Source organism: Vipera ursinii, assembly GCF_947247035.1.
Source record: "Vipera ursinii genome assembly, chromosome: 2".
NCBI lineage: Eukaryota > Metazoa > Chordata > Lepidosauria > Squamata > Viperidae > Vipera > Vipera ursinii.
In genome coordinates, this window is record NC_139513.1 from 11,742,679 (window position 1) to 11,770,497 (window position 27,819).

General features: G+C 46.0%; 2 protein-coding genes across 4 annotated transcripts in view; one reads left to right on the forward strand and one right to left on the reverse strand.

The window, feature by feature from the left end:
• Positions 1-27,819, reverse strand: part of LOC310636521 (uncharacterized protein) — a 194,046-nt gene that overhangs the window by 34,327 nt on the left and 131,900 nt on the right. The gene's annotated exons all lie outside the window — the stretch shown is intronic.
• On the forward strand, positions 8,883-16,128 carry LOC310636522 (uncharacterized protein). The gene is made up of 2 exons (XM_083356446.1): positions 8,883-9,025; positions 13,794-16,128. Exon 2 carries the CDS (start codon positions 13,873-13,875, stop codon positions 15,280-15,282), a length of 1,410 nt encoding a protein of 469 aa, XP_083212572.1. The 5' UTR covers positions 8,883-9,025; positions 13,794-13,872; the 3' UTR covers positions 15,283-16,128.

Here is a 27,819-nt window from a genome sequence, read left to right on the forward strand (position 1 = left end):
GAGTTGGAGATCTTCGGGATCCAGAAGGGATCCGCTCGGGGTCTTTCCGTTCCTCCCCCAGGCGCTCCCCCAACCTCGGCTGCAAGGAGGACCCTGCCCCGCTTCCCCTCCCCTCCCGTCTCGGCCGCGGAGGAGACCCCGGGAGGGGGAGGGGAGGGGGCGGCCAAGGGGCGGGGCTGCAAGGCGGAGGCGGAGCCCGAGAGGAAGAGAGAAGCCCCACCCTCCCTCGCTGGATCTCCGCTTCTGGATCCCTCTCCGGGCAGGTCTGGCTGCTCTCCTCCCTCCGGCCTTCGGGGCGCCTCTCCCGCCAGGAGAGCTTTTCCCCGCCGGGAGAAAGGTAGCTGCGGATCCGCCTCTTCGTCCTGCAAGGATTTCCTTGGGGAGATTCGGCTCTGGCGTCGCCTGCAGGGAGCGGATCCCTCCCTTCCTTCCTGGGGGACAAAGGGGGATCCCTCCCCGGGCTGGATCTGCAACTGACGCCATTGCAATGGGGAGGGGAGGGTTTGGGGGGAAAGAAAACAAATTTAAATGGAGTGAATTGATCCCAGGTGAGATCCTCTTTTTTGTGCTCAGCTTAAAAGGCCAGCAAGGAAACCCTTTGTGTTTATGCGAAGAGTTACTTTGCTTCTGCTTTAAAAGATTGTGTGGAATCCCTAAAAAGCATTTCCCCCCCACCACCACCACTTTTTTTTTTTTGCCCCGAGGAGGCTGTGATGAGGCAGCCCCTTCCTGGTGGATATTTTACAAAGCAGAAGTTTTAAGGAGGTTTTGAGGCTGGCCTTGTAAAGCAGGTAATAGAACAAGCTGATGGCTAGAAGGCTGCCTTCCATAATTTTAAATATTTTTCAAAACGCCTATTGGAGGCAGCTGCAGAGACCTGGAATCTTTGTGGCTTTGCATTCTCCAAAAAGCTTAAGAAAGAGCAGCCCTCTTCACACATGCTCTGCCGCACCTGATCTCTCTTATCTTCCACTGAGTTTTTCCTACTCACAACTCTGCCTTGGTCCGTATTGGACTTCATCTTGCTGGTTTCTTCCATTCTGGCTGATCCAATATCTTCCTGAATAATGATTCTATCTCCATTATTTTGTATTGTGGAGAAATAATCCTATTTTCTCCTCCCTCTTCTGGGTCACTTACAGATTATGTTCAGCATTACTCTGGGCATCTGAGTCTTTTTCCTTTCTCTTTGCAGGAGGTGAGTGAAGATGTGGCCATGAGCTCCACAGAGGAGAAGGGGCGTTCTTGGATCGGGACCCACAAACTCCATTCTAGAGAATTTCTGCACAAAGGGCCAGTCGGTCAGGTGAGATCAAATCGGTCAGACGAAATTGAACTGGTCAGTGGTGAGGATCATGCCTGGCCTTGATTCAGAGCAGTAACAAGTGATCTAGGGATCTCTTAGTTGCAACTTTAAAGGTGATTAAACATATCTTTCATTTCACTTTGGGGAAGCTTAGAAAAGGTATGGAAGATGCGGCTTGGAGAATGGTGCAAGGCTGCAAAGACCATTGCTCTGGGGCTGGAGGTCGCATTTCTCGCTGCCAGCGGTGGAGCTGGGCTGGGGTCAGTGCAGCTTTCTGAAACGGCTGAAATTCCCCCCCCCCGCCTCCACATAAGGGCCAGCTCTAGCCCCAGGACTGCGGTCAGTCAGGATTTCTTTGCGTGGCCAGGCTGAAGTGGCTCAGGCCTGCGGTGAGGGAAGGGCTACAGCTTTGGCTCCCCCTTCAGCAGCCCCAAACTCACAGTGCCCTGTGCCAGGTGCCCGGGATCTGCCCCCAACCCAGGGCACCACCAGAGCCTTTGCCAGGGCAGCCCTCCGCTTATCATCCCTCAGGATCACTTAATGGGCACAATCAGGAGTTGGCATTGAGCTCCTTGAGCCAGGTGGCCTCTCACCTCACTTAGTAGCTGCTTCATTGAATGACCGAGATTCCAGTCCCAATCACGGTCATGAGGACTACCTTCTTCCCCTCGACTTAGGAGAAGAAACAAGGTTAGAGTCGATGAGCAGCAGAAGAGTTTTGCTTCCTAGAGCTGTGAGGACTCCATCTTGGGTGTACTGAGTGCCCATGTCCCAGTCAGAGGGTGGGACTGGAAGACCTTCATGGTCCCTTTCAAGTCTAAGATTTTGTGACTCTCTACCACTCTCAAAAGGAAATACTATTCTCATCTTCTTTTTCATTCCACCAGCAGGAAAATCAAGGTGACCTGCAAGCCAACTATCAACAGACAGGAGAAAATCGGCACAAGGTAGCAGGTGCCCGAAAAGATGGAGCCTGGGAAACTCTCGGATCCCCCGTCAGAAACAAGCAGCACTCCGGAAGACCAGGAAAGAACTCATGAATGCTCAGAGTGTGGGAAATTCTTTCCTCGGCAGTCCCTCCTTTTGACCCACAGGAAGATCCATGTGAGAAGTGGATCCAGTGAAGGTTTGGAGGGTGAGAAATCCTTCTCTGGAAAAAAACCCAAAGATCTTAGAAGCCCCCCTAGACGAAAAGCCTATAAATGTGAGGAATGTGGCTTATGCTTTGGTCGAAAGTCAAGCCTTCTTACACATCAGAAAATCCACACCGGAGAGAAACCCTATCAATGTCTGGAATGTGGGAAATTTTTCCGTCTAAAATCCCATGTCAGAAACCACGAGATGCTTCACACTGGGGAGAAACCTTACAAGTGTTGGCAATGTGGGAAGAGCTTTTCTCGGAGTTCATATCTTTGGGCCCATGAGAAGATTCATGCAGGAATAAAATCTTACAAATGCTTTGAGTGTGGAAAATCTTTCACCCAGAGTTCAGGTCTTCGGACTCATGAGAAAACACACAGAGGGGAGAAAAACGAAAAGTGCCTCGAATGCGGGAAATGTTTTTCCAGGAAATCAAGCCTGGTGCAACATCAGAGACTTCACACCGGAGAGAGACCCTATGAATGCCCAGAATGTGAGAGACGATTTATGTTTTCTTGTGAACTTCAGACACACCAGAAATGGCACAAAGGAGAGCTACCCTATAAATGCATGGAATGTGGGAAAGGTTTTATTTCGCCAACCCATCTTAAGATTCATCAGAGAACCCACACAGGGGAGAAGCCATTCAAATGTGGGGAGTGTGGGAAATGCTTCACCCTAAAACATAGCCTTAAAAACCATCAGAGGGTCCACACCGGAGAGAAGCCATATAGATGCATTGAATGTGGGAAATGTTTTGCTTACAAAGAAAGCCTTTGGAGTCATCATAAAACCCACACAGGGGAGAAGCCACATCAATGCTTTGAATGTGGACAATTCTATCGTACCTCATCTGCCCTTAAAAGTCATGTGAAAATTCACACAGGGGAAAGAAAATACAAATGTTTAGACTGTGGGAGATCATTTGCTGACTCACGTTCCCTTAGAGGTCACAGCCGAATCCATACAGGGGAGTCGCCCTATAAATGCTCAGAGTGCGATAAATATTTTTCTTGCAAATATACTCTTTTGACGCATCAGCGAACCCACACAGGGGAGAAGCCATATAGATGCATTGAATGTGGGAAATGTTTTGCTCACAAAGGAAACCTTTGGAGACATCATAAAACTCACACGGGGGAGAAGCCATTCAAATGTGGGGAGTGTGGAAACTGCTTCACCCTAAAACATAGCCTTAAAAGGCATCAGAGGGTCCACACCAGAGAGAAGCCATATAGATGCATTGAATGTGGGAAATGTTTTGCTGACAAAGGAAACCTTTGGAGACATCATAAAACTCACACGGGGAGAAGCCACATCAATGCTTCGAATGTGGACAATTTTATTCTACCACATCAAACCTTAGACGTCATGTAAGAATTCACCCTGGGGAAAGAAAATACAAATGTTTAGACTGTGGGAGGACTTTTGTTTATTCATATTCCCTTAGAAACCACAGCCGAATCCATACAGGGGAGACGCCCTACAAATGCTCAGAGTGTGATAAATATTTTTCTCGGAAAGAGACTCTTTTGAAGCATCAGCGAATCCACACTGGAGAAAAACCATAGAAATGCCTGGAGTGTGGGAAATGTTTTGCCCAAGCTTCATCATTTCACACCAGAAGTCACGCAGGGAAGAGGCCTTCCAAGTGTGCAGTATGTGAGAAAACTTTTCATTGTAAATCACAGATAAAATACATCAGAAAGTCCATAGCAGAGATAAATCTCTTCAGTCGTGAACCATCTGGGAAATTTTTTTTTTCAAAAGTCACACCTTGCAATTTTCCAGGAATTTTACACAGTGACAGAAGGGAAAACCTACCATTTTTGGCGTGGGAAAAATGTTTTTCCTAGTCAATTAACCTCAGTTCCATCCCAGAGCACACAGTGAAGCAAAAGGGCGTAAACTTTGGGAGTGTGAGAATGTTTTGTTCACATAGCGGCATGAGTAACTGACCAGAATGATCACACAAAAAAGTCATAAGTCTGGAGAGAATGTGTAATGTTTTGGAGAGTACAGATAGTCCTCAACATATGAGCACAATTGGGAATGGATTTTTGGTCATAAATTGCTACGGTCATAATTCAAGGCACCCAGATATTTTTGCTAATTCTTATTCAGCCTTTGTTGATCAATGTGGAGAAATGGAGAGTTGGAGAGGAGAAAACGGGGAGAAGGGTGGAACGGAGAAGTGTCCGGTTGTAAAGTCTTGATGTTGAATATATTCTGGCTGAGAATGAAAAGGGTAAATTTCATTTTCTTACTCTCTTTTTGGGAGGGATTTATTTTCTTTTTTTCACATTGTCTTTTTCATATGTAAATGCACACATGGTATATTCACTTATACTGTACATAGTTGGATTAAGTTTGTTTGATTTGTGAACATAATCCCTAATAAAATTATTGTTGAAATAATGAAGAGGACTATTTTCAGGGTACAGGCTGGGGCGGGGATTAAACAAGTCAAGATGGTAGTGTAGGAAGGCCCCCCCTCCCCAAATTAAAATATTCTTTATTCTTAATGTTAGAAAGAGGCAGAATATTATATTTCCCCAAAAAGGAGAAATGGAGAACAATCCAAATAAAGGCAAAAAGCAGCTCAGTAGCTTGAGGCTTAATAGCCTCAAGCGGAATTCTCAAATCTTTAGAAATTTATTTATTTATTTATTAAATTTTTATACCGCCCTTCTCCCGAAGGACTCAGGGCGGTGTACAGGGCAATAAATATCGAAATATAAATACAAAAGTTAAAAAAGATTAAATAATTATGCCCAATGTAATACAACAATTAAAACTATGTTAAAATCAAATCTAAACCCCAAACCCATCAGACCAGGCCGGATTGTTCAAATAAATAGGTTTTTAGATCGCGTCGGAAGGAGCAAAGGTCGGGAGCCATCCGGAGCTCAACCGGCAAGCGGTTCCATAGGTCTGGCGCGCCCACAGAAAACGCCCTCCCCCTGGGGGCCACCAATCGACATATTTTGTACCTATGAAGAAAGACTGGGCTGATCCGTTCATAAATAAAACACCTTCAGGGCCCCACAGCTGATGAGATGAAGAATTTGCACCGCCACGCACAAACCCAAACCCAAAGACAGGACCTTCTAGGCCAGTGATGGCGAACCTTTTAGAGACCGAGTGTCCAAACGACAACCCAAAACCCACTTATTTATCACTGGGTGCCAGGTGGGTGTGGCCCACTGGGTTGGCATGGCTGTGGTGGTCATGGCAGATTGGGTGGGTGTGGTCACCTCAATGTTGCTGGTGGGAAGGGACACCTGTGGGGGGTGGGCAGGGTTGGGGGAGATCCAGGAGGTCTCTGGCAGGTGGGGCGGTAGGCAGGAGGGAGGGTGGGGGTGCCATTGCCATGGGGCAAGGCTAGGGCTGGAGCAGCTGCTGCCTGATACCATCGGCCCCCGCACTCAGAGGCCAGCAAGCGTATGGGGGCCGACGGTGTCCGTCAGTAGCCACAGCCTGCCGGCCCCTTGACCGGTGCACTCTGGCGCTCCGCAGTCCGTCGCCAGCAGTTGAAAGAAGTCGCCTCCAAGATGGATGGTCAGGCAACAGCTGAGGAGGCAATGCAGTGGGTCATGCCTGGGAAAAGGAGAGCGTGCGAGGCCAGGAAGGACGGGATGTGGCGGGAGGGAAACCAGCCGTGCCGGGATGCATTCGGCCACACGGGACCTTGGCGACCTAGCAGGCGGCTGGTTGAAGTGGGACAGTTGCCACTTCTGGGGCATGGCAAGGGTGCCCACAGAGAGGGCTCTGAGTGCCGCCTCTGGCACCCGTGCCATAGGTTCACCACCACTGTTCTAGGCACAATAGGGATCACCCAACACCCTCTTCTGACTAGGAAAAGACACAAAAGCCCACCTCATGGCACAACCTGGAAACATTTCCACTTCAAAGTCTCGGAGCCCCATAGAGATCCACCCACTCGCCCAGCCATTTGCTCAGCCACCCCAGAAACTTGCTCCTGTCACTGAAGTTTCTGGCAAGTAAATAAAGAGACCTCCTTTCCAAAATGCAGCCTGCCTTCAGCTCATTTCTACAGCGTCCTCCTGGCTTGGAAGAGGACCTGGTTTTTTTTCCAACTGTAGTCAAATTGTGCCATACTGTGCAGTCAGAATCCGGTTGTTCTTTGGTAGCTATCTTCAGGTGCCTGACACACTGTGCTCCCACCACCTGGCTGTTTTATGATGTATTTCCTCTTCCTTCCCCTTTCTGGGATGGAATTCCTCCTCCTTTGTCCCTGGAGATTGCACATTCTCCATTAACCAGCAAACATGTGATAACAGCAGACGTGGGCTCCCAGCAGACATGGGCTCCAGATCCACATGCAGGCGCTGTGAGTTATTACCAACTTCTGACCTTGAAATACTGAACAATATCTCCTAACTCACCTTACTTGATGTATTCTACTCTACATGTGAATAAAAGTATTTTTGGATGATCTAAGTATTTCATGAGTTCAGCTATCTGGAGAGGGCGGTTAAAGGTGATGGCATCTGCCTATATAGACCACAGGAGTCTTAACGAGGAGATTATTCACGATACAATCAGCTTGATCCAGAATACACTCTCATGATTAATTGAACCACATCTTAGGAAACACTTTGTAGGCCACAGGAAGTGCAACTTTGAATTATACGTGTCCTTTTTATCTTTCAATTTATCAGAGAGTTCTTTATGCAGACGTTTCATTACCCAGCTAGGTAACATTATCAGTTCTAGGTGACATTGTTAGCAGGGATGCTGTTCCCTAATTGGGTAATGAAACATCTGCAAGGAAACCACCAAGCTCAGAGAGCACCAAAGTCCTCACAGTTCAGCCCTGAGCTACAAACAATCCATTCGGATCCTCCATCCTTCTCCAGCGTGTTTGGCGTGATCCCCATGGAGAGCAATGCAGGTGTCCAGTCCAATCTCCTTTTTCAAGAGTTCTTCATAAAAGTTCCACTGTGGAGCAAGCGGAGTTTTTGTGTGATTGAAGAAATTCATCCTCCTTGACTTCTTGGTGTTTGTAGTAGAGTCAGGATTATATTGTAAGAATATTGTGCAATGTTCAATTTATTGTGAACTGGTTACCAGGTTGTGTTTCATGTGATCTAAAATACAATTAATGTCAGGCTTTCGTGTGTGCAATAAAGGCTTCTGTGTGTACAGCTGTGGTTTTAACTATACATTTAAATACATTTAAGGACATTCTTGTTATTTGTTACTGAGATGTTTCATTGTTACTCATATACCATATTATATCCAATAGTTTTATTGCCAATTTACGTCTGTCTGGAACTAATTACCCTATTTTCCATAGAGAAATAGAGAAACTAAATTTCATGCAATCTTTTTCTGGGATTCCTTAGCGGCAGTAAACCAGACCTACCTTAACTCCTCGGTTGTCCTGAACTGTGGTTAATTCTCTTCTCCTCCGTCCTCCTTCGTGAAAAGGCATCTCATCCCTAGCGCAACACAGCATAAAGTTTTCCTGGCTGTTTCAGTTTGAAAGTGGCCTTTTCCCTCTTGATCTCATAGAAACATCCTTTATGACATAGTTGCTGAAGTGCCCAGAAGCTGGGATCTGCCCGACTCCTATTGGCTGCTTCAGGGGGCTCCTGGCATCTTCCTCCCCCTCCAAGCACAGGGTGGGGGCCCCTGTGAGCACCTTGATCCGGACCCCTGGATCCCCAGAGGCGCCTGGTACCCTGATGCTGGTCAGGTCTTATGGGGCCGTGGAAGTTCAGCACAGGCAGTCATCAGCCTGCGACCGTTTGAAGTTACGACGGACTTCGCTCACAAAAGCCATGACCCAGATCAATAACGGGCAGACTCCATTACAGTTTTAAGTTGAGGACCACCTGAACATATTTATTTCCATTTATTATCAAATTTGGACACCCACCAACTCACTCAGTCACTCTCCGATGGACTTATTTCCCTATTTGGCAAAAGATTTATCCGTCCATTGGAACCAGTGGGCCCCCTTCCTGGTCCAGCTAGATGGCAAATCGTTATCAGTCAGGATCTAGGTTAATTATCAGTTTAATAATGGTTTGTCTCCCCCTCCTCCCACCATCCCCAGCGCCTCTCCGATTCCGGGCAGAAGGGAGGGGAAGGCAGAGGGGGGGCCCGTCTGTTCTCTCCTGGGCTCCTGCGCAGCTGGAGTTGGAGATCTTCGGGATCCAGAAGGGATCCGCTCGGGGGTCTTTCCGTTCCTCCCCCAGGCGATCCCCCAACCTCGGCTGCACGGAGGACCCTGCCCCGCTTCCCCTCCCCTCCCGTCTCGGCCGCGGAGGGGAGCCCGGGAGGGGGAGGGGAGGGGGCGGCCAAGGGGCGGGGCTGCAAGGCGGAGGCGGAGCCTAAGAGGAAGAGAGAAGCCCCGCCCCCCTCGACCCTCCCACTCGCTGGATCTCCGCTTCCTTCCGGGTGTCTCGCTTCTCCTCGGGAGGATCGGCGCCGGATCCCTGGGGAGAGGCTTCTGGATCCCGATCCCGGGCAGTCCTGGCTGCTCTCCTCCCTCCGGCCTTCGGGGCGCCCCTCCCGCCAGGAGAGCTTTTCCCCTCCGGGAGAAAGGTAGCTGGGGATCCCCCTCTTCGTCCTGCAGGGATTTCCTTGGGGAGATTCGGCTCTGGCGTCGCCTGCAGGGAGCGGATCCCCTCCCTTCCCTCCAGGGGATCAAAGGGGGATCCCTCCCCGGGCTGGATCTGCACCTGACGCCATTGCAATGGGGAGGGGATCCCCGGCCAAGGCTCCCCGCGGGGATGCGGGAAGGAACCTCGGGGGAATTTGCTTTCAGAAGGTCTCTCTGTGGTCCGTCAGAAGCAGGAAGTCTCTGAGCGTGCATCTCCCGCGAGTGCAGTTGAAAAAAATGGAGTAAACGGAGCTTTAAAAAACCTGGATTGGGATTTGTAATGTGGTATTGAGGCAGCTGACCTCAATGCAATGGGGAGCGGAGGGTTTGGGGGAAAGGAAGCAAGGCATTTTGGTCCTTTATCATGCCCATTTTTGCATGAAACGTTCCCTTCAATTTTCTTGAAAAGATCTCTGGTCCTCCCTATTCTATTGCTTTCTTCTATTTCTTTGCACTGTTCATTTAAGAAGGCATTCTTATCTCTTCTAGCTATTCTCTGGAATTCTGCATTCAATTGGGTGTATCTTTCTTTTTCTCCCTTGCCTTTCGCTTCCCTCCTTTCCTCAGCTATTTGCAAAGCTTCCTCAGACAGCTATTTTGCTTTCTTGCATTTCTTTTTCTTTGGGATGGTAATAATAATAATAATAATAATAATAATAATAATAATAATAATAATAATAATAATAATAATAATAATAATAATAATAATAAAGTTGGAAGGGACCTTGGAGGTCATCTAGTCCAACCCCCTGCTCAGGCAGGAAACCTTATACAATTTCAGGCAAATGGCTGTCCAGTCTCTTCTTAAAAACTTCCAGTGTTGGAGCATTCACAGCTTCTGGAGGCAGGTTGTTCCACTGGTTAATTGTTCTAACTGTCAGGAAGTTTCTCCTTAGTTCTAGGTTGCTTCTCTCCTTGACTAGTTTCCATCCGTTGCTTCTTGTCCTGCTTTCAGGTGCTTTGGAGAATAGCTTGACTCCCTCTTCTTTGTGGTAGCCCCTGAGATATTGGAACATGTCACCCCTCACCCTTCTCTTCATTAAACTACACATACCCAATTCCAGCAACCGTTCCCTATATGTTTTAGCCTCCAGCCCCCTAATCATCTTTGTTGCTCTTCTCAACATCTTTTTTACATCGTGGTGACCAAAACTGGATGCAGCATTCCAGGTGTGGCCTTACCAAAGCATTGTAAAGTGGTATTAGTACTTCACGTGATCTTGATTCTATCCCTCTGTTAATGCAGCCTAGCACTGTGTTGGCTTTTTTGGCAGCTGCAGCACACTGCTGGGTCATATTGAAGTGATTGTCTGCTAGGACTCCGAGATCCCTCTGACAGTTACTACTATTGAGCAAGGTACCACCTATACTATACCTATGCATTTGATTTTTCCTGCCTAAATGTAGAACCTTACTTTTTTCACCATTGAATTTCATTTTGTTAGATAGTTCCCAGTGTTCGAGTCTGTCCAGATCCTTCTGTATCTTAAGCCTATCTTCTGGAGTATTGGCTATTCCTGCCAGCTTGGTGTCGTCTGCAAATTTGATGAGTTCCCCATCTATCCCCTCATCCAAATCATTAATGAAGATATTGAAGAGCACTGGGCCCAGAACAGAGCCCTGGGGCACCCCACTACACACTTCCTTCCATGTAGATGCGGTTCCATTGATGACCACACGCTGAGTACGGCCTGTCAGCCAGCTACGAATCCATCTGGTGGTAATGCTGTCTAACCCACATTTTTCTATCTTATCAAGTAGTAGGTTGTGATCTATGGTATTGGTTGCTACCTCTTGTGCAATGTTGCGAACCTCTGTCCATAGTTCTTCAGGCACCCAGTCTATCAGATCTAATTCCTTAAATCTATTTGTCACCTCTACTGTATATTCAACAGGGATATGATTTAATTCATACCTGAGTGGCCTAGCGCTTTTCCCTACTTTCTTCAGTTTAAGCCTAAACTTTGCAAGGAGAAGCTCACGGTCTGAGCCACAGTCAGCTCCTGGTCTTGTTTTTACTGACTGTATAGAGCAGACATGTCAAACACAAGGCCCGGGGGCCGGATGCGGCCCACGAAGTGGTTTCATGTGGCCCGCGAAGCCATCCTGGAAATAGTGAGTGAGTGGCCCCCACTGCCTTGGCCCTGGCCCAGAGACCCTCCTCCTGCCAGAGACCCTCAGATCTGTCCCACTCCTGCCCAGGCCCCCATAGGCACCCTTGATGAGAACGATGTAGAGCTGGCCACGCCCACCTAGTAGGCCATATGCACTCTAGCCACACCCACCCAGTAGGCCATGCCCACCCTGGCAATACCTACCCGGCCCCCTGAGGGCAACCGCAATGCTGATGTGGCCCTCAATGAAATTGAGTTTGACACCCCTGGTATAGAGCTTCTCCATCTTTGGCTGCAGATCATATAGTCAATCTCATTTCTGTGTTGACCGTCTGGTGATGTCCATATGTAGAGCCGTCTCTTGGGTTGTTGGAAAAGAGAGTTTGCTATGACCATTGTATTCTCTTGAAAAAATTCTATCAGCCTGTGCCCTGCTTCATTATGTACTCCAAGGCCAAACTTGCCTGTTATTCCGGTTATCTTTTGGCTTCCTACTTTAGCATTCCAATCCCCCACGATGATAAGGACATCATTTTTTGGTGTTAGTTCTATAAGGTGCTGTAGGGCTTCATAGAACCGGTCAATTTCATCCTCTTCAGCACCGGTGGTTGGGGCATAGACTTGGACTACTGTGATATTGAATGGTTTGCCTTGGATTCGAACTGAGATCATTCTGTCATTTTGAGGATTGTATCCCAGTATTGCTTTTCCTACTCTTTTATTGACTATGAAGGCTACTCCATTTCTTCTGAGGGATTCTTGCCCGCAGTAGTATACCTGATGGTCATCTGAATTAAATTCACCCATTCCTGTCCATTTTAGTTCGCTGATTCCTAAGATGTCGATGTTCAGTCTTGTCATCTCTTGTTTGACCACGTCCAGCTTGCCTTGATTCATGGATCTTACATTCCAGGTTCCTATGGAGAAAAAATCTTTACAGCATCGGACTTTCCTTTCACCACCAGACACATCCACAGCTGAGCGTCCTTTCGGCTTTGGCCCAGTCGCTTCATTCTTTCTGGCGCTACTAGTACTAGCCCTCTGCTCTTCCCCAGTGGACGTGTTAAGGGGTTCGTTTTTTCTTTCAAGAGATGCTCATAAGCGTTTAGGCTATTAGTCAGTTAGGTCAGCGACTGAGGAACGCTGTGCTTAATTACTGAAATATTGGTCAGGCGAGATTGAACCGGTCAGTGGTGAGGATCATACCTGGCCTTGATTCAGAGCAGTAAGGAGTGACCCAGAGACCTCATAGCTGCAACTTTAAAGATGAGTAAACGTATCTTTCATTTCGCTTTGGGGAAGCTGTCTGTAGCTTTATTTTCTCTGATCAGCAAAGGTCCCTTTATGAATGGCTTGGCTGTTGCGCCTGGGGAAGGATGAAATGCCAAATCTGAGCCATTTTCCCCTCCTCCATTCCTGTCTGATCTTCTGGGGTTGAGTCTCTTTTCGGGTGCTCTGACTGAAGTCCACTTTCTAATACATACACACAGAGAGAAATACACACAGAATGTTTTGTTTGGACTTGATTGTCCTTAGGGCATCAGACAGCTGTGATCCAGGGATTCGGTTGGCCTCTCTCCCATCCAAGTAGGAATTGCAAAGGAATGATCTCAGTTCAGACAGTCTGGAGCCCATCCAAGGGTTGTGGAATAAGCCAGGTGTGGCCCCACGGAGAAACTCTTACCTGGGAAGCCAGTGGCTGCTCCATCCCTTTGCCTTCTTGCCAATGGCAGGCGTGGCACTTCCTGCTGAAGAAGCATAGGTGTGTCTCGGGCGGCAGAGGGGAGGCCACGGAGCCTCAGGCCATGTTCAGTCTGAGGGGATGCTGGAGAAACCTAGAAATCCTTTGGGAAATGTTGCCTAGAAAAGGTATGGAAGATGCGGCTTGGAAAACGGCGCAAGGCTGCAAAGGCCGTTGGTCTGGGGCTGGAGGTTGCATTTCTCCCTGCCAGCGGTGGAGCTGGGCTGGGGTCAGTGCAGCTGGCTGAAACGGCTGAAATCCCCCCCGCCTCCACATAAGGGCCAGCTCTAGCCCCAGTACTGTGGTCAGTGAGGATTTCTTTGCGTGACCAGGCTGAGGCGGCTCAGGCCTGTGGGGAGGCAGGGGGGGCTACAGCTTTGGCTCCCCCATCAGCAGCCCCAAACTCATAGTGCCCTGTGCCAGGTGCCCGGGACCTCCCCCCACCCAACGGCAACCCCAGAGCCTTTGCCAGGGCTGCCCTCCACTTAGCATCCCTCAGGATCACTTAATGGGCACAATCAGGAGTGGGCATTGAGCTCCTTCAGCCAGGTGGCCTCTCACCTCACTTAGTAGCTGCTTCATTGAACGACCGAGATTCCAGTCCCAATCGCGGTCATGAGGACTACCTTCTTCCCCTCGACTTAGGAGAAGAAACAAGGTTAGAGTCGATGAGCAGCAGAAGAGTTTTGCTTCCTAGAGCTGTGAGGGCTCCATCTCGGGTGTACTGCGTGCCCATGTCCCGGTCAGAGGGTGGGACTGGAAGACCTTCATGGTCCCTCTCAAGTCTAAGATTTTGTGACTCTTTACCACTCTCAAAAGGAAATACTATTCTCATCTTCTTTTTCATTCCACCAGCAGGAAAATCAAGGTGACCTGCAAGCCAACTATCAACAGACAGGAGAAAATTGGCACAAGGTAGCAGCTGCCTGAAAGCATGGAGCCTGGGAAACTCTCGGATCCCCCGTCAGACACAAGCAGCACTCCGGAAGACCAGGAAAGAACCTATGAATGCTCAGAGTGTGGGAAATCCTTTCCTTGCCGGTTCCTCCTTTTGACCCACAGGAAGATCCATGTGAGAAGTGGATCCAGTGAAGGTTTGGAGGGTGAGAAATCCTTCTCTGGAAAAAAACCCAAAGATCTTAGAAGCCCTCCCAGACAAAAACCCCATAAATGTGAGGAATGTGGCTTATGCTTTGGTCGAAAATCACACCTTCTTACACATCAGAAAATCCACACCGGAGAGAAACCCTATCAATGTCTGGAATGTGGGAAATTTTTCCGTGAAAAATCCCATGTCAGAGACCACAAGAGAATTCACACCGGGGAGAAACCTTACAAGTGTTGGGAATGTGGGAAGAGCTTTTCTCACAATTCGAGTCTTTGGGTCCATGAGAAGATTCATGCGGGAATAAAATCTTACAAATGCTTTGAGTGTGGGAAATCTTTCACCCTGAGTTCATCTCTTCGGAATCATTGCAACACACACACATGGGAGAAGAAGGAAAAGTGCCTCGAATGTGGGAAATGTTTTTCCAGGAAATCAAACCTGGTGCGACATCAGAGACTTCACACTGGAGAGAGACCCTTTGAATGCCCAGAATGTGAGAGGCGGTTTATGTGTTCTTCTGAACTTCAGACACACCAGAAATGGCACAAAGGAGAGCTATCCCATAAATGTATGGAATGTGGGAAAGGTTTTATTTTGTCAGCCCATCTTCAGGTTCATCAGAGAATCCACACAGGGGAGAAGCCATTCAAATGTGGAGAGTGTGGGAAATGCTTTTCCCAAAAACCACACCTTGGAAGCCATCAGAGGGTCCACACGGGAGAGAAGCCGTACAGATGCTTAGAATGTGGAAAATGTTTTGGACATAAGGGAGGCCTTTGGGCACATCATAAAACGCACACGGGGGAAAAGCCGTACAGATGTCTAGAATGTGGGAAATGTTTTTCTCAAAAAGGAAACCTTTGGGCACATTATAAAACCCACACAGGGGAAAAGCCGTACAGATGCCTAGAATGTGGGAAATGTTTTGCCCAACAGGGAGACCTTCAGAATCATCATAAAACCCACACAGGGGAGAAGCCACATCAATGCTTCGAATGTGGACAATTTTATTCTACCACATCAAACCTTAGAAGTCATGTAAAAATTCACACAGGGGAAAGAAAATACAAATGTTTAGATTGTGGGAGATCATTTGCTGAATCACGTTCCCTTAGAGGTCACAGCCGAATCCATACAGGGGAGTCGCCCTATAAATGCTCAGAGTGCGATAAATATTTTTCTCGGAATGAGACTCTTTTGAAGCATCAGCGAATCCACACCGGAGAAAAACCATAGAAATGCCTAGAGTGTGGGAAATGTTTTGGCCAACCTTCATCATTTCACACCAGAAGTCACGCAGGGAAGAGGCCTTCCAAGTGTGCAGAGTGTGAGAAAACCTTTCATTGTAAATCACAGATAATGCATCAAAAAGTCCATAGCAGAGATAAATCTCTTCATTTGTGAACAATATGGGAAAAACCTTTTTCAAAAGTCACACCTTGCAGTTTGCCAGGAATTTTACACAGTGACAGGAGGGAAAACCTACCATTTTTGGCGTGGGAAAAATGTTTTTCCTAGTCAATTAACCTCAGTTCCATCACAGAGCACACAGTGAAGCAAAAGGGCGTAAACGTTGGGAGTGTGAGAATGTTTTGTTCACAAAGCGGCATGAGTAACTGACCAGAATGATCACACAAAAAAGTCATAACTCTGGAGAGAATGTATAATGTTTTGCAGAGTACAGATAATCCTCAACTTATGACCACAATTGGGAATGGATTTCTGGTCATAAATTGCTACAGTCATAATTCAAGGCACCCAGATATTTTTGTTAATTCTTATTCAGCCTTTGTTGATCAATGTGGAGAAATGACGAGTTGGAGAGGAGAAAACGGGGAGAAGGGTGGAACGGAGATGCGTCCGGTTGTAAAGTGTTGATGTTGAATATATTCTGGCTGAGGATGAAAAGGGTAAATTTGTTTTTCTTACTCTCTTTTTTGGAGGGATTTATTTTCTTTTTTTCACATTGTCTTTTTCATATGTAAATGCACACACGGTATATTCACTGATATACTGTGCATACTTGGATTAAGTTTGTTTGATCTGTGAATATAATCCCTAATAAAATTATTCTTGAAATAATCAAGAGGACTATTTTCATGGTACAGACTGGGGTGGGGATTAAAGATGGTAGTGTAGGAAGCCCCACCTTTCCAAATTAAAGTATTCTTTATTCTTAATATTAAAAAGAGGCAGAATATTATATTTCTCCAAAAGGAGAAAAATCTTATTAAAGGCAGAAAGCAGCCCCAGTCTTTCTTAATAGCCTCAAGCAGACTCCTCAAGTCTTTAGAAATGGATATGTTGCACCTACTAAGAAAGACTGGGACAATATATTCATAAATAAAACACCTTCAGACCCCCACAACTGATGGGATGAATAATTTGCACCCCCATACACGCACAAACCCAAATCCAAAGACAGGACCTTTTAGGCGTTTCATGCAGACTATTCTGGATCCAAAGCCATTGTGCATTAATTAATCTCTTGATAAGACCTCTAAGGTCTAGATAAGCAGATTTCCTTAACATTAACAGCTCTCTCCAGATAGTTTGAACTCGTGGAAACACCCTTTATCATATAGAAATACTTTTATTGCATGTAGATTAAGATGACGTTTGTACAGCATTTCCAAGGTATCTCCAAGGTCAGAAAATGGTAATATTCCCAGCGTCTGCACATCTCCTGTTGTCACATGTTAGCTGGACAATGGATGGGATTCTCTCCAGAGACAAAGGAGGAGGAAGTCCATCCCAGAAAGGGGAGGGAAGAATTGTAATTGTAATTTCTCCAAAACAGCCACGTAGTGGCAGCACAGACCAAAATTCACTCAATGTGAGGCTAGTGTTTATATGTGTGTGTGTGTAGTTTAATGTGCTCATGATGGAGGGTCACAGAAGCGCTACATCAGTGGTTATTACAGAGCACTCTTAAGGCCTGAAGATATTTGAATTAAAAAAATCTGAGAACTTAAATAAAATTTTTACTATCCAGTAAAGGGGAACACTTCCAGCAGCTCCCCAAAAAAGCAGCTGTAGATTGCTGGAACTTTGAAGTGTCCCTTAGTGGTTGGTTCCCACCGTGGGAGATGAAACGCAGGCAAGAGGTCCACAGCAGAGAAGCTGCATTTATTGACCCATGGTCAAAGCCCTTTCCCAGCCTCCTCTCTGAGGGTTGGATAGGGAGGTGGTGGATGAAGGCTGCAGAAAGCCAAGGCTTAATGCTTCCTAGCAGATTGACAGCCACACTCCAGCCCAGGAATGGATGAGGTTCCCTCTCAACTGATGGAGGGATGAGAAGCTCCATGCACTGAGACAAGAAGGGGCTCTTTAGCCAGAGCTGGTGGGAGGACCTTGGTGCCCTCTGAGCTTGATTGTTTTTTTGCAGATGTTTCATTGCCCAACTAGGTAACATTATCAATGCAAAGTAACATCATTAGCAGTGATGCTGTTCTGCAGTTGGGTAATGAAACATCTGCAAGGAAACCACCAAGCTCAGAGAGCACCAAAGACCCCGCAGTTCAGCCCTGAGCTACAAACAATCCATTCGGGAGCTGAGGCCTCTTGGATCCTCCATCCTTCTCCGGCGTGTTTGGCGTGATCCCCATGGAGAGCAACGCAGGTGTCCAGTCCAATCTCCTTTTTCAAGAGTTCTTCATAAAAATTCCACTGTGGAGCAAGCAGAGTTTTTGTGCGATTGAAGAAATTCATCCTCCTTGACTTCTTGGTGTTTGTAGTAGAGTCAGCATTATATTGTAAGAATATTGTGCAATGTTCAATTTAGTGTGAACTTTAAATAGTTACCAGGTTGTGGTTCATGTGACCCAAAATTCAATTCATGTGAGGCTTTTATGCGTGCAATAAAGGCTTCTGTGTGTACAGCTGTGGTTTTAACTATACATTTTTAAGGATATTCTTGTTATTCATTACTGATGTTTCATTATTATTCATGTACTATATTATATTCAATATTTTTCTTTCCAACTTACATCTGTCTGGAACCAATTACTCTATTTTCCATAGAGAAATAGAGAAACTTTAAATAGTCTAAATTTCATGCAATCTTTTGTGGGATTCCTTAGCGTCAGTAAACCAGACCTACCTTAACTCCTCGATTGCCCTGAACTGTGGTGTTAATTCTCTTCTGCTCTGTCCTCCGTGACATGGCATTTCATCCCCAGCACAACACAGCATAATTTCCTGGCTGTTTCAGTTTGAAAGTGATTTTTTCCCTCTTGATCCCATAGAAACATCCTTTATGACATAGTTGCTGAAGTGCCCAGAAGCTGGGATCTGCCCGACTCCTATTGGCTGCTTCAGGGGGCTCCTGGCATCTTCCCTCCCCCTCCAAGCACAGGGTGGGGGCCCCTGTGAGCACCTTGATCCGGACCCCTGGATCCCCAGAGGCACCTGGTACCCTGATGCTGGTCAGGTCTTATGGGGCCGTGGAAGTTCAGCACAGGCAGCCATCAGCCTGCGACCGTTTGAAGTTACGACGGACTTCGCTCACAAAAGCCATGACCCAGATCAATAAGGGGCAGACTCCATTATAGTTTTAAGTTGAGGACCACCTAAACATATTTATTTCCATTTCTTTATTATCAAATTTGGACACCAACCAACTCGCTCACTCTCTGATTGACTTATTTCCCTATTTGGCAAAACATTTATCCCTGCATTTGAACCTGTGGGCCCCCTTCCTGGTCCGGCTAGATGGCAAATCATTATCAGTCAGGATCTGGGTTAATTATCATTTTTTAAATGGTTTGTCTCCCTTTCCTTCTTCAGCTGCTCCTTGCAAATGGCACTTGCCAGCCACACTGACCTAGAACAAGTTCTGCTCTTAAATATGTATTTGGATCCTTACATTTCTCCTTGTCCATGAAGGCTGGGTTTCTACTCCCATAACGCCTTCCCTGCTGGACTTGATGGGAGTTGTGATCCAACAACTCTGCATCCTCCAGGCAGGTGAGCTGCTCTTAAGACATCTAAAGGTTACATTTGATAATGTTTGGAGCTGGTGAACAGGCCACATAAGCTTAACATATATTCGAAAGTTGAAATATCCTTAAGAGGCCCAAATGCACATTGAGTGTCAAGGGAGGGGTGGGGTAGAGAAGAATAAGAAGGGGTCTCCTCAGGGCCCTACAAAGAGTGTATAAGTCTCTGTGTGAAACGGGAGACCCCGAAGCCCAGCAGTGGCTCAAGTGTTTTTATCCTTGGGAGGGAAGCAGGGACCCAGCATCCCCAGCGCCTCTCCGATTCCGGGCAGAAGGGAGGGGAAGGCAGAGGGGGGGCCCGTCTGTTCTCTCCTGGGCTCCTGCGCAGCTGGAGTTGGAGATCTTCGGGATCCAGAAGGGATCCGCTCGGGGGTCTTTCCGTTCCTCCCCCAGGCGATCCCCCAACCTCGGCTGCACGGAGGACCCTGCCCCGCTTCCCCTCCCCTCCCGTCTCGGCCGCGGAGGGGAGCCCGGGAGGGGGAGGGGAGGGGGCGGCCAAGGGGCGGGGCTGCAAGGCGGAGGCGGAGCCTAAGAGGAAGAGAGAAGCCCCGCCCCCCTCGACCCTCCCACTCGCTGGATCTCCGCTTCCTTCCTGCCGTCTCGCTTCTTCTCGGGAGGATCGGCGCTGGATCCCTCGGGAGAGGCTTCTGGATCGCGATCCGGGCAGTCCTGGCTGCTCTCCTCCCTCCGGCCTTCGGGGCGCCCCTCCCGCCAGGAGATCTTTTCCCCGCCAGCAGAAAGGTAGCTGCGGATCCGCCTCTTCGTCCTGCAGGGATTTCCTTGGGGAGATTCGGCTCTGGCGTCGCCTGCAGGGAGCGGATCCCTGCCTTCCCTCCAAAGGGGGACAAAGGGGGGGATCCCTCCCCGGGCTGGATCTGCCCCTTCCCGCGGGGTTCCGTGTGGATCCGGAAAGGATCTTTGGGGGTGTCTCTGAGCAGGCAGATCCTCGCACGCGCAGTTGCAAACATGGAGTAAACGGAGCTTTAAAACCTTTATTGAGATTAGCAATGTGGCATTCACGCGACTGACCTCATTGCAATGGGGAGCGGAGGGTTTGGGGGGAAAGAAAACAAATTTAAATTGAGTGAATTGATCTCCTGTTGTCTTAGCCCAGGTGAGATCCTCTTTTTTGTGCTCAGCTTAAAAGGCCAGCAAGGCCTTCCTCAGGGGCTGATGGTGATGCATGAAGGTAAAAGGTACCGGTTGATTACTGTGAAGCAAGCGCGTGATTTCTACAATAATGTCCTAAAAGCAACCCCATTAACGCTCCTGGAAGCTGGAAAAGGATCTGGAGAAGAAGAACAACAAGAGGAGGAAACAGAGGAAAGTGGCGTGGGAGGAGATCAAGTTACAACTTCTTTGGATGATCCTAGAGAGCAAAGAGTGACGCGTGCTGCTTTAAAACGAGCAAAGAAAATAATAGAACAAGATCAGCAAAAGTCTTCAGTTTCTTCGCAACGTACATACAGTCAAGCTGTGGGAGGGGCATGGCCTAAAGAAGTTAGTCCTATCAAGGCTGTGGTCCAAGGGCTTCTGGATGATATGCATGGCAACTAAATTTTTAACTTGGAATGTTAATGGACTAAATTCACCGCAGAAGAGGAAGAAAGTTTTTCAATATTTAAAGCAATTTAAGATAGATGTTATATGCTTGCAAGAAACGCATATTAGAGTTTTGGATCAAAAGTATTTACTGAACTCGAGACTGGGTACGCATTTTGTTGCCTCTGCAGAGAATAAGAAAAATGGAGTAGTTGTTTATGTTAAAAGTGCCTTAACAGCAGACTTAATTGAAGCAGATAAGCATGGAAGATATGTTATGATTGAGCTGCTCTTAGAAGGTAAAAAGATGCTTCTAGTTGGACTATATGCACCTAACCAACAACAAGCTGATTTTTTTAGCTTACTTCATACAAAGCTTACCCAGTTGGATTATAAATCTTTTATTATTATGGGAGATTGGAATGGTGTTCTGGATGTACACTTGGATAAAGCTGGAGCTTTTAAGCGTATTCCAAGCCACGCCAGACTGCCTAAAACTTTTTTTGAATTGAAGGATGATCTCGAATTGCGAGATATCTGGCGGGAGAGGCACCTGCAGGAGAAGGATTATACTTTTTACTCTGACAGACACCAATCTTTCTCAAGGATTGATTTTATTTTGTTGACTAATGATTTCTTTTTGAGAACTAAAAAAGTGAAGATATGTGCAAGAACTATTTCAGACCACAGTCCAGTTTGGTTGGAGATTGATAAGGAGAAAAGAGACAGGCGCTCGTGGCGCGTAAATGAGAACTTGTTTAGAGATCAGAGAAATGTGGAAGAATGTAAACAGCGGATGAAGGATTTTTTTGAGATTAATATGAATAAGGGTACCTCTATGGATATGGTTTGGGATGCTAGTAAGGCCTATATGAGAGGTGTGTTGATATATATGAATAATAGACGTAGACGTGTAGTGGAAACCAGAAGGAAAGAACTGGAGAATGAAATAAAGGAAAAAGAAAGGGCTTTGATTTTGAATCCAGGGGACGTGAAGATTAAAGAGGCTATTAGGCTGTTAAGAGGACAATTTGATAAATTAATGGCAGACCAAGTGGCAACCAATCTGCGGTTTGCTAGGCATAATACTTTTTGTAACGCTAATAAACCAGGCAGATGGTTAGCCTATAGACTGAGGAAGAAACAAAGGGCCTCTAATATAGACAAGATTGAATATAAAGGAAGGGTCGTGTTTCAACAGAATCTTATTAAGGATGCTTTTGTGGATTTTTATTCGAAATTATATACCAAAGAGGAAATTGAGGTAAAAGACATTGATAAATATTTGGAGAATGCTAATATTCCGGTCCTTACGCAAGCACAAAGAGAGGGGATTAACCAACTGATCACAGAAGAAGAAATCCTTACAGCAATTAAGGATTTGAAGGTTGATAAGGCGCCCGGTACAGATGGCTTGTCTGCGGCTTTTTATAAAAATTTACAATTTGAGATGATAAAACCGTTAAAGGAACTGTTCCAGACAATCCAGAGGGGGGGAAAGGTGCCACCGTCTTGGAGAACAGCTTTTATCTCATTGATTCCGAAGGAAGATCAGGATGCTACTCAAGTTAAAAATTACAGACCGATTTCGCTTTTAAATACAGATTATAAGATATTTGCTAAGGTTTTGGCTAATAGACTGATGAGGGTTCTGCAACAGGTGATTCATGGGGATCAAACGGGGTTTATTAGTGGTAGGCAAATGAAAAATAATGTTAGACATATAGTTGATGTGTTAGAGTATTTGGAAAGGCACAACCAGATCTCTGCAGCGCTAATCTTTTTAGATGCTGAAAAGGCTTTTGATCAATTGAATTGGCAATTTCTGTTGAGAATGTTAGATAAAATGGATTTTGGGGAAAATTTCTTACAGCCGATTAGGGCATTATATCAAAAGCAAACTGCCCGAATCATAGTTAACAATAGTCTGACGGCAGTATGTAATATTGAGAAGGGTACAAGGCAAGGATGTCCGTTATCGCCCTTGTTATTTGTATTAACTTTAGAGATATTATTGAACAAGATTCGGAATTCGGAAAAAATTAAGGGGATACAAGTTGGAGATCAGGACTATAGATTGAGAGCATTTGCAGATGATCTGGTTGTTACAGTGACCCAGCCAGAGAACTCTGTTGTGGACCTGATAGAGATAATAACACAATATGGGAAGGTTTCTGGATTTAAAGTAAACATACAGAAAACTAAAATTTTGGCTAGAAATATGACAGTTTCACAGAAGGCCTTCTTGGAAGGATTAACTGGATTTGAGATTGTTAAAAGGGTTAAATATTTGGGGGTAATTTTGTCGCCCTCGAATACAAAGCTATATAAAAATAATTATGAAAAATTGTGGGGGAAAATTCAAAAAGAATTGGAGAGTTGGCAAAAATTGCAATTGACTTTGTTGGGACGGATTGCAGCAGTGAAAATGAATGTCCTGCCCAAATTTTTATTTTTATTCCAAATGATACCAATTCTTAAGAAAGACTCTAATTTGGAGGAATGGCAGCGTGGTATCAATAAATTTGTGTGGGCAGGGAAAAAGCCACGAGTTAAACTTAAGATTATGCAGGATATTCGTGAGAGAGGTGGCCTTAAATTGCCTAATTTTAAATTATATTATGAAGCTGCTGCATTAGTAGGAATAAGTGATTGGATCAATTTGACGCAATCGAGGTTATTAAATCTTGAGGGCCATGATTTGTTGTTTGGCTGGCATGCATATTTGTTGTATGATAAGAAGGTAGGTACTGTGTTTAGGACGCATATTTTAAGACAGGCATTGCTGAGAGTTTGGAAGAAGTATAGACATAAGCTAAGTTGTAAGATACCATTGTGGGCAATTCCAAAACACGCAATAGAAAATATACATGCTGGTTTCAAACACGATGAGACTACCTACAAGGAAATTTTAAGTTTGGAAAGGAATGTTTGGTGCTTGAAATCATATAGCTTCTTGCGAGAAGAGAAGGTTGTTCAAACATGGTTTCAATATACTCAGTTACGGGCCAGGTGGAAAGAAGACCAGAAAATTGGATTTGCAACGATTGATGAAAATCTGATAAAGCAAATTAGAAATCAGGGACCTGCACACATTAAACGGATATATCTTGCATTGATAGAGATTGATTCAGAAACAGAGCTTGTTAAGGACTGTATGATAAAATGGGCCCAAAATATCCAGGAAGTTATTACAATGGACATGTGGGAGAAGATCTGGGTGAGGAATGTGAAATTTACTCAAGCTCAAAATTTAAGAGAGAATTTTTATAAGATGTTTTATAGATGGCATTTAGATCCTAAAAAGCTTGCAAGTATGTACCCGAATTATCAGCCTAAGTGTTGGAGGTGCGGGGTTGAAGATGCAACATATTTTCACATATGGTGGACATGTAAAAAGGTTAAGGCCTTTTGGATTAAAATTTGGTGGAATATACAGAAGATCTTTAAAAGGAGGATAAAGTTTTGTCCGCAATTTTTTTTGTTGGGAATAATTGTTGATGCTACAGTGGTGGACTCCAAGTTGATGCTGAATTTAGTCACGGCAGCAAGACTTTTGATAGGACAATATTGGAAGAAAGAGGAGCTGCCGACTATAGAAGAATGGACTTTAAAGCTTTCCGACCTGGCAGAGATGGCGAAGATATCGGCTTATTTGAAAGATCACTCGCAAGAACGTTATATTATGGAATGGAGAAAGTGGATTGAGTTTATCCAGAATAAGTATAGGGTTAAGAAGTTTTATCTAGCATTCGAATAAGTCTTCTTTCGTGTTTTTTCTTTTCTTTTCCTATTTTTTTTTATATATATTTAATAATGTTAAGTTTTGTTTGTTCTTATATAAGTTAGAGAGTGATGGATTTTAGAATTTATGGTTGTTAGTATATGGTTGCTTATGATTGCTTTCATATATATATACCTTGTATTTAGCTCTGGGAAGTCCGGGGGGGGAGGGGGGTGGGGGGGAGGGAGGGGAGGGAAGAGGGAGGGGGGAAGGGGGGAGGTAAGGGGGGAGGGAAGAGGTAGGGGGGAGGTAGGGAGGGGAGGGTGGAGGGGGATGGGGGTTTTTAATGGAAAATTGTATTGTAAAACTTTTCAATAAAAAAAAAAAAAAAAGGCCAGCAAGGAAACCCTTTGTGTTTATGCGAATGATTACCTTGCTTCTGCTTTAAAAAAACTGTGTGGGATCCCTAAAAAGCATTTTTTCTCTCCCTTTTTTGTTCCTGAGGAAATTCTAAGGAACCTTTGAGGCTGGCCTTGTAAAGCAGGTAATAGAACAAGCTGATGGCTAGAAGGCTGCCTTCCATAATTTTAAATATTTTTCAAAACGCCTATTGGAGGCAGCTGCAGAGACCTGGAATCTTTGTGGCTTTGCATTCTCCAAAAAGCTTAAGAAAGAGCAGCCCTCTTCACACATGCTCTGCCCCACCTGATCTCTCTCATCTTCCACTGAGTTTTTCCTACATTGGTTCCTCTTGGACTTCATCTTGCTGGTTTCTCTCCGTTTTGGCTCATCAATATCTTCCTGAATAATCTCCATTATTTTGTATTGTGTAGAAATAATCCTATTTTCTCATCCCTCTTCCAGGTCACTTACAGATTATGTTCAGCATTACTCTTGGCATCTGAGCCTTTTTCCTTTCTCCTTGCAGGAGAGCAGTGAAGATGTGGCCATGAGCTCCGCAGAGGAGAAGGGGCGTTCTTGGATCGGGACCCACAAACTCCATTCTAGAGAATTTGGAAATTGAGGCCTGGTTGGAGAAGCAGCTTCCTGCACAAAGGGCCAGTTGGTCAGTCGAGATCAAATCGGTCAGCGGTGAGGATCGTACGAGTGACCCAGAAACCTCTTACCTGCAACTATAATTCTTTTCACCACTGCTTTTTTTGTAAAAGAAAAAGGTGCCGGAACTCACACAGGTCATACAACCTGCCTTGCCTACCCTACAAGGTTCCATCCAAAAAAGGTGCTGGAAATCCGTTCTGAGCATTTTATGAGAAAAAAAGCCCTGCTTTTCACTTTGGGGAAGTTTTCTGTAGCTTTATTTTCTCTGATCAGCAAAGGTCCTTTTGTGAGTGGCTTGGCTGTTGCGCCTGGGGAGGGATGAAATGCCAAATCTGGGCCATTTCCTCCTCCTCCTTTCCTGTCTGATCTTCTGGGGTTGAGTCTCTTTTTGGGTGCTTTGACTGAAGTCATCTTTCCAACACACACACACACACACACACACACACAAAGTGTTTTGGTTGGACCTGGTTGTGCTTAGACAAGCACAACAGACAAGTTGCTACCCATCCAGGTAGCAAATGCAAAGGAATGACCTCAATTCAGACGGTCCTGTGCCTTGTGCCAATCCAAGGGTTGTGGAATAAGCCAGGTGTGAACTTGGGTGTACCGAGTGCCCATGTCCTGGTCAGAGGGTGGGACTCAGGGGACTTTTGCCCCTTTTTATGACCTTTCTTGCCGCACTTGTTAAGTGAATCATCTAATCACTGCAGTTCTCAAGTTAGTAACATGGGAAGTTGAGGGGGCCCTGAAGAAGCTGACGGATGCTTTGGGACACGTTGCTTAGCAACAATATGGAACATGCGGCTTGGAGAATGGCCCGAGACTGCAAAGGCCTCCACTTTGGGGATTAAGGCCTCATTTCTCAGTGGCAGTGGAGACACTGGGCTGAAGTCCAGTCCAGGGGTCAGTGGCAGATGGCTGAAACAGTTGAAGACTCCAGGCCTCCACTTAAGACGCAATCCCAGTATTGTTGTCAATCAGGGCTGCTTTTCATGGCTGTGCTGGTATAGCTCAGGCTTCCAGGGGTGGCTGCAGCTTTGTATCCCACTTCAGAAACCTCCCAACTCATGGGTGGCCTATGCCTGGTCTCCACGACCTCCCCCACCACCATTGTCTGGTCCTCCTCCTCACCTAACCACTGCTTCACTGAACAACTGAAATGCCAGTCCCGACTGTGGTCATAAGTTGAGGACATCTCTCCTACAGATGTAGGGCCTCCATCACTGTCTCAGGTGTACCAAGGACCCTACCCTGGGCAGAGGGTGGGACTGGAAGACCTTCAAGGTCCCTTCCAAGGCTGAGATTTTGTGATTCTCTTAGCATTCTCAAAAGGAAATATTATTCTCGATTTCTTTTTCATTCCAACAGCAGATAAAAGATCGTAACCAAAGATTCAACACATAATAGAAAATCAGCACCAGGCAGCAGCCACCAGAAAGCATGGAGCCTGGGAAACTCTTGGATCCCCCGTCAGCCACAATCAGCACTCCGGAAAACCACAAAAAAACCCATGAATGCTCAGAGTGTGAGAAATCCTTTCCTCGCAGATCACTGCTTTTTACCCACAAGAAAGTCCATATGGGAAGTGGATCCAGTCAAGGCTTGGAAGGTGAGAAATCCTCTGGGACAGACACCAAAAGACTCAGAAACCCCCCCAGACTAAAACCCTATAGATGTATAAAATGCGACTTATGCTTTGGCCGAAAGTCACACCTTCTTACACATCAGAAAATCCACACTGGAGAGAAACCCTATCAGTGTCTGGAATGTGGGAAATCTTTCAGTGAAAAAGCCAATCTCAGAAACCACGAGAGGCTTCACACCGGGGAGAAACCTTACAAGTGTTGGGAATGTGGGAAGAGCTTTTCTCAGAACGCACATCTTTGGGTCCATGAGAAGATTCATGCAGGAATAAAATCGTACAAATGCTTTGAGTGTGGAAAATCTTTCATCCGGAGTTCATCTCTTCGGAGTCATGAGAAAACGCACAGAGGGGAGAAAAAGGAAAAGTGCCTCCAATGCGGGAAATGTTTTTACCAGAAATCACACCTGATGCGACATCAGAAACTCCACACCAGACAGAGACCCTATGAATGCCCAGAATGTGAGAAACGATTTACGTTTTCTTATGAACTTCGGAGACACCAGAACAGGCACAAAGGAGAGAAACCCTATCAATGTGGGGAGTGTGGAAAAAGTTTTGGTTTGCTAGGAGAGCTTCAGATTCATCAGAGAATCCACACAGGGGAAAAACCATACAAATGTGGGGAGTGTGGGAAATGTTTTTCACAAAATCCACACCTTGTAAGGCATCAGAGGCTCCACACAGGAGAGAAGCCATACAGATGCATAGAATGCGGAAAATGTTTTACTCAAAAGGGGGACCTTTGGAAACACCATAAAACACACACTGGAGAGAAGCCACATCAATGCAATGAATGTGGACGA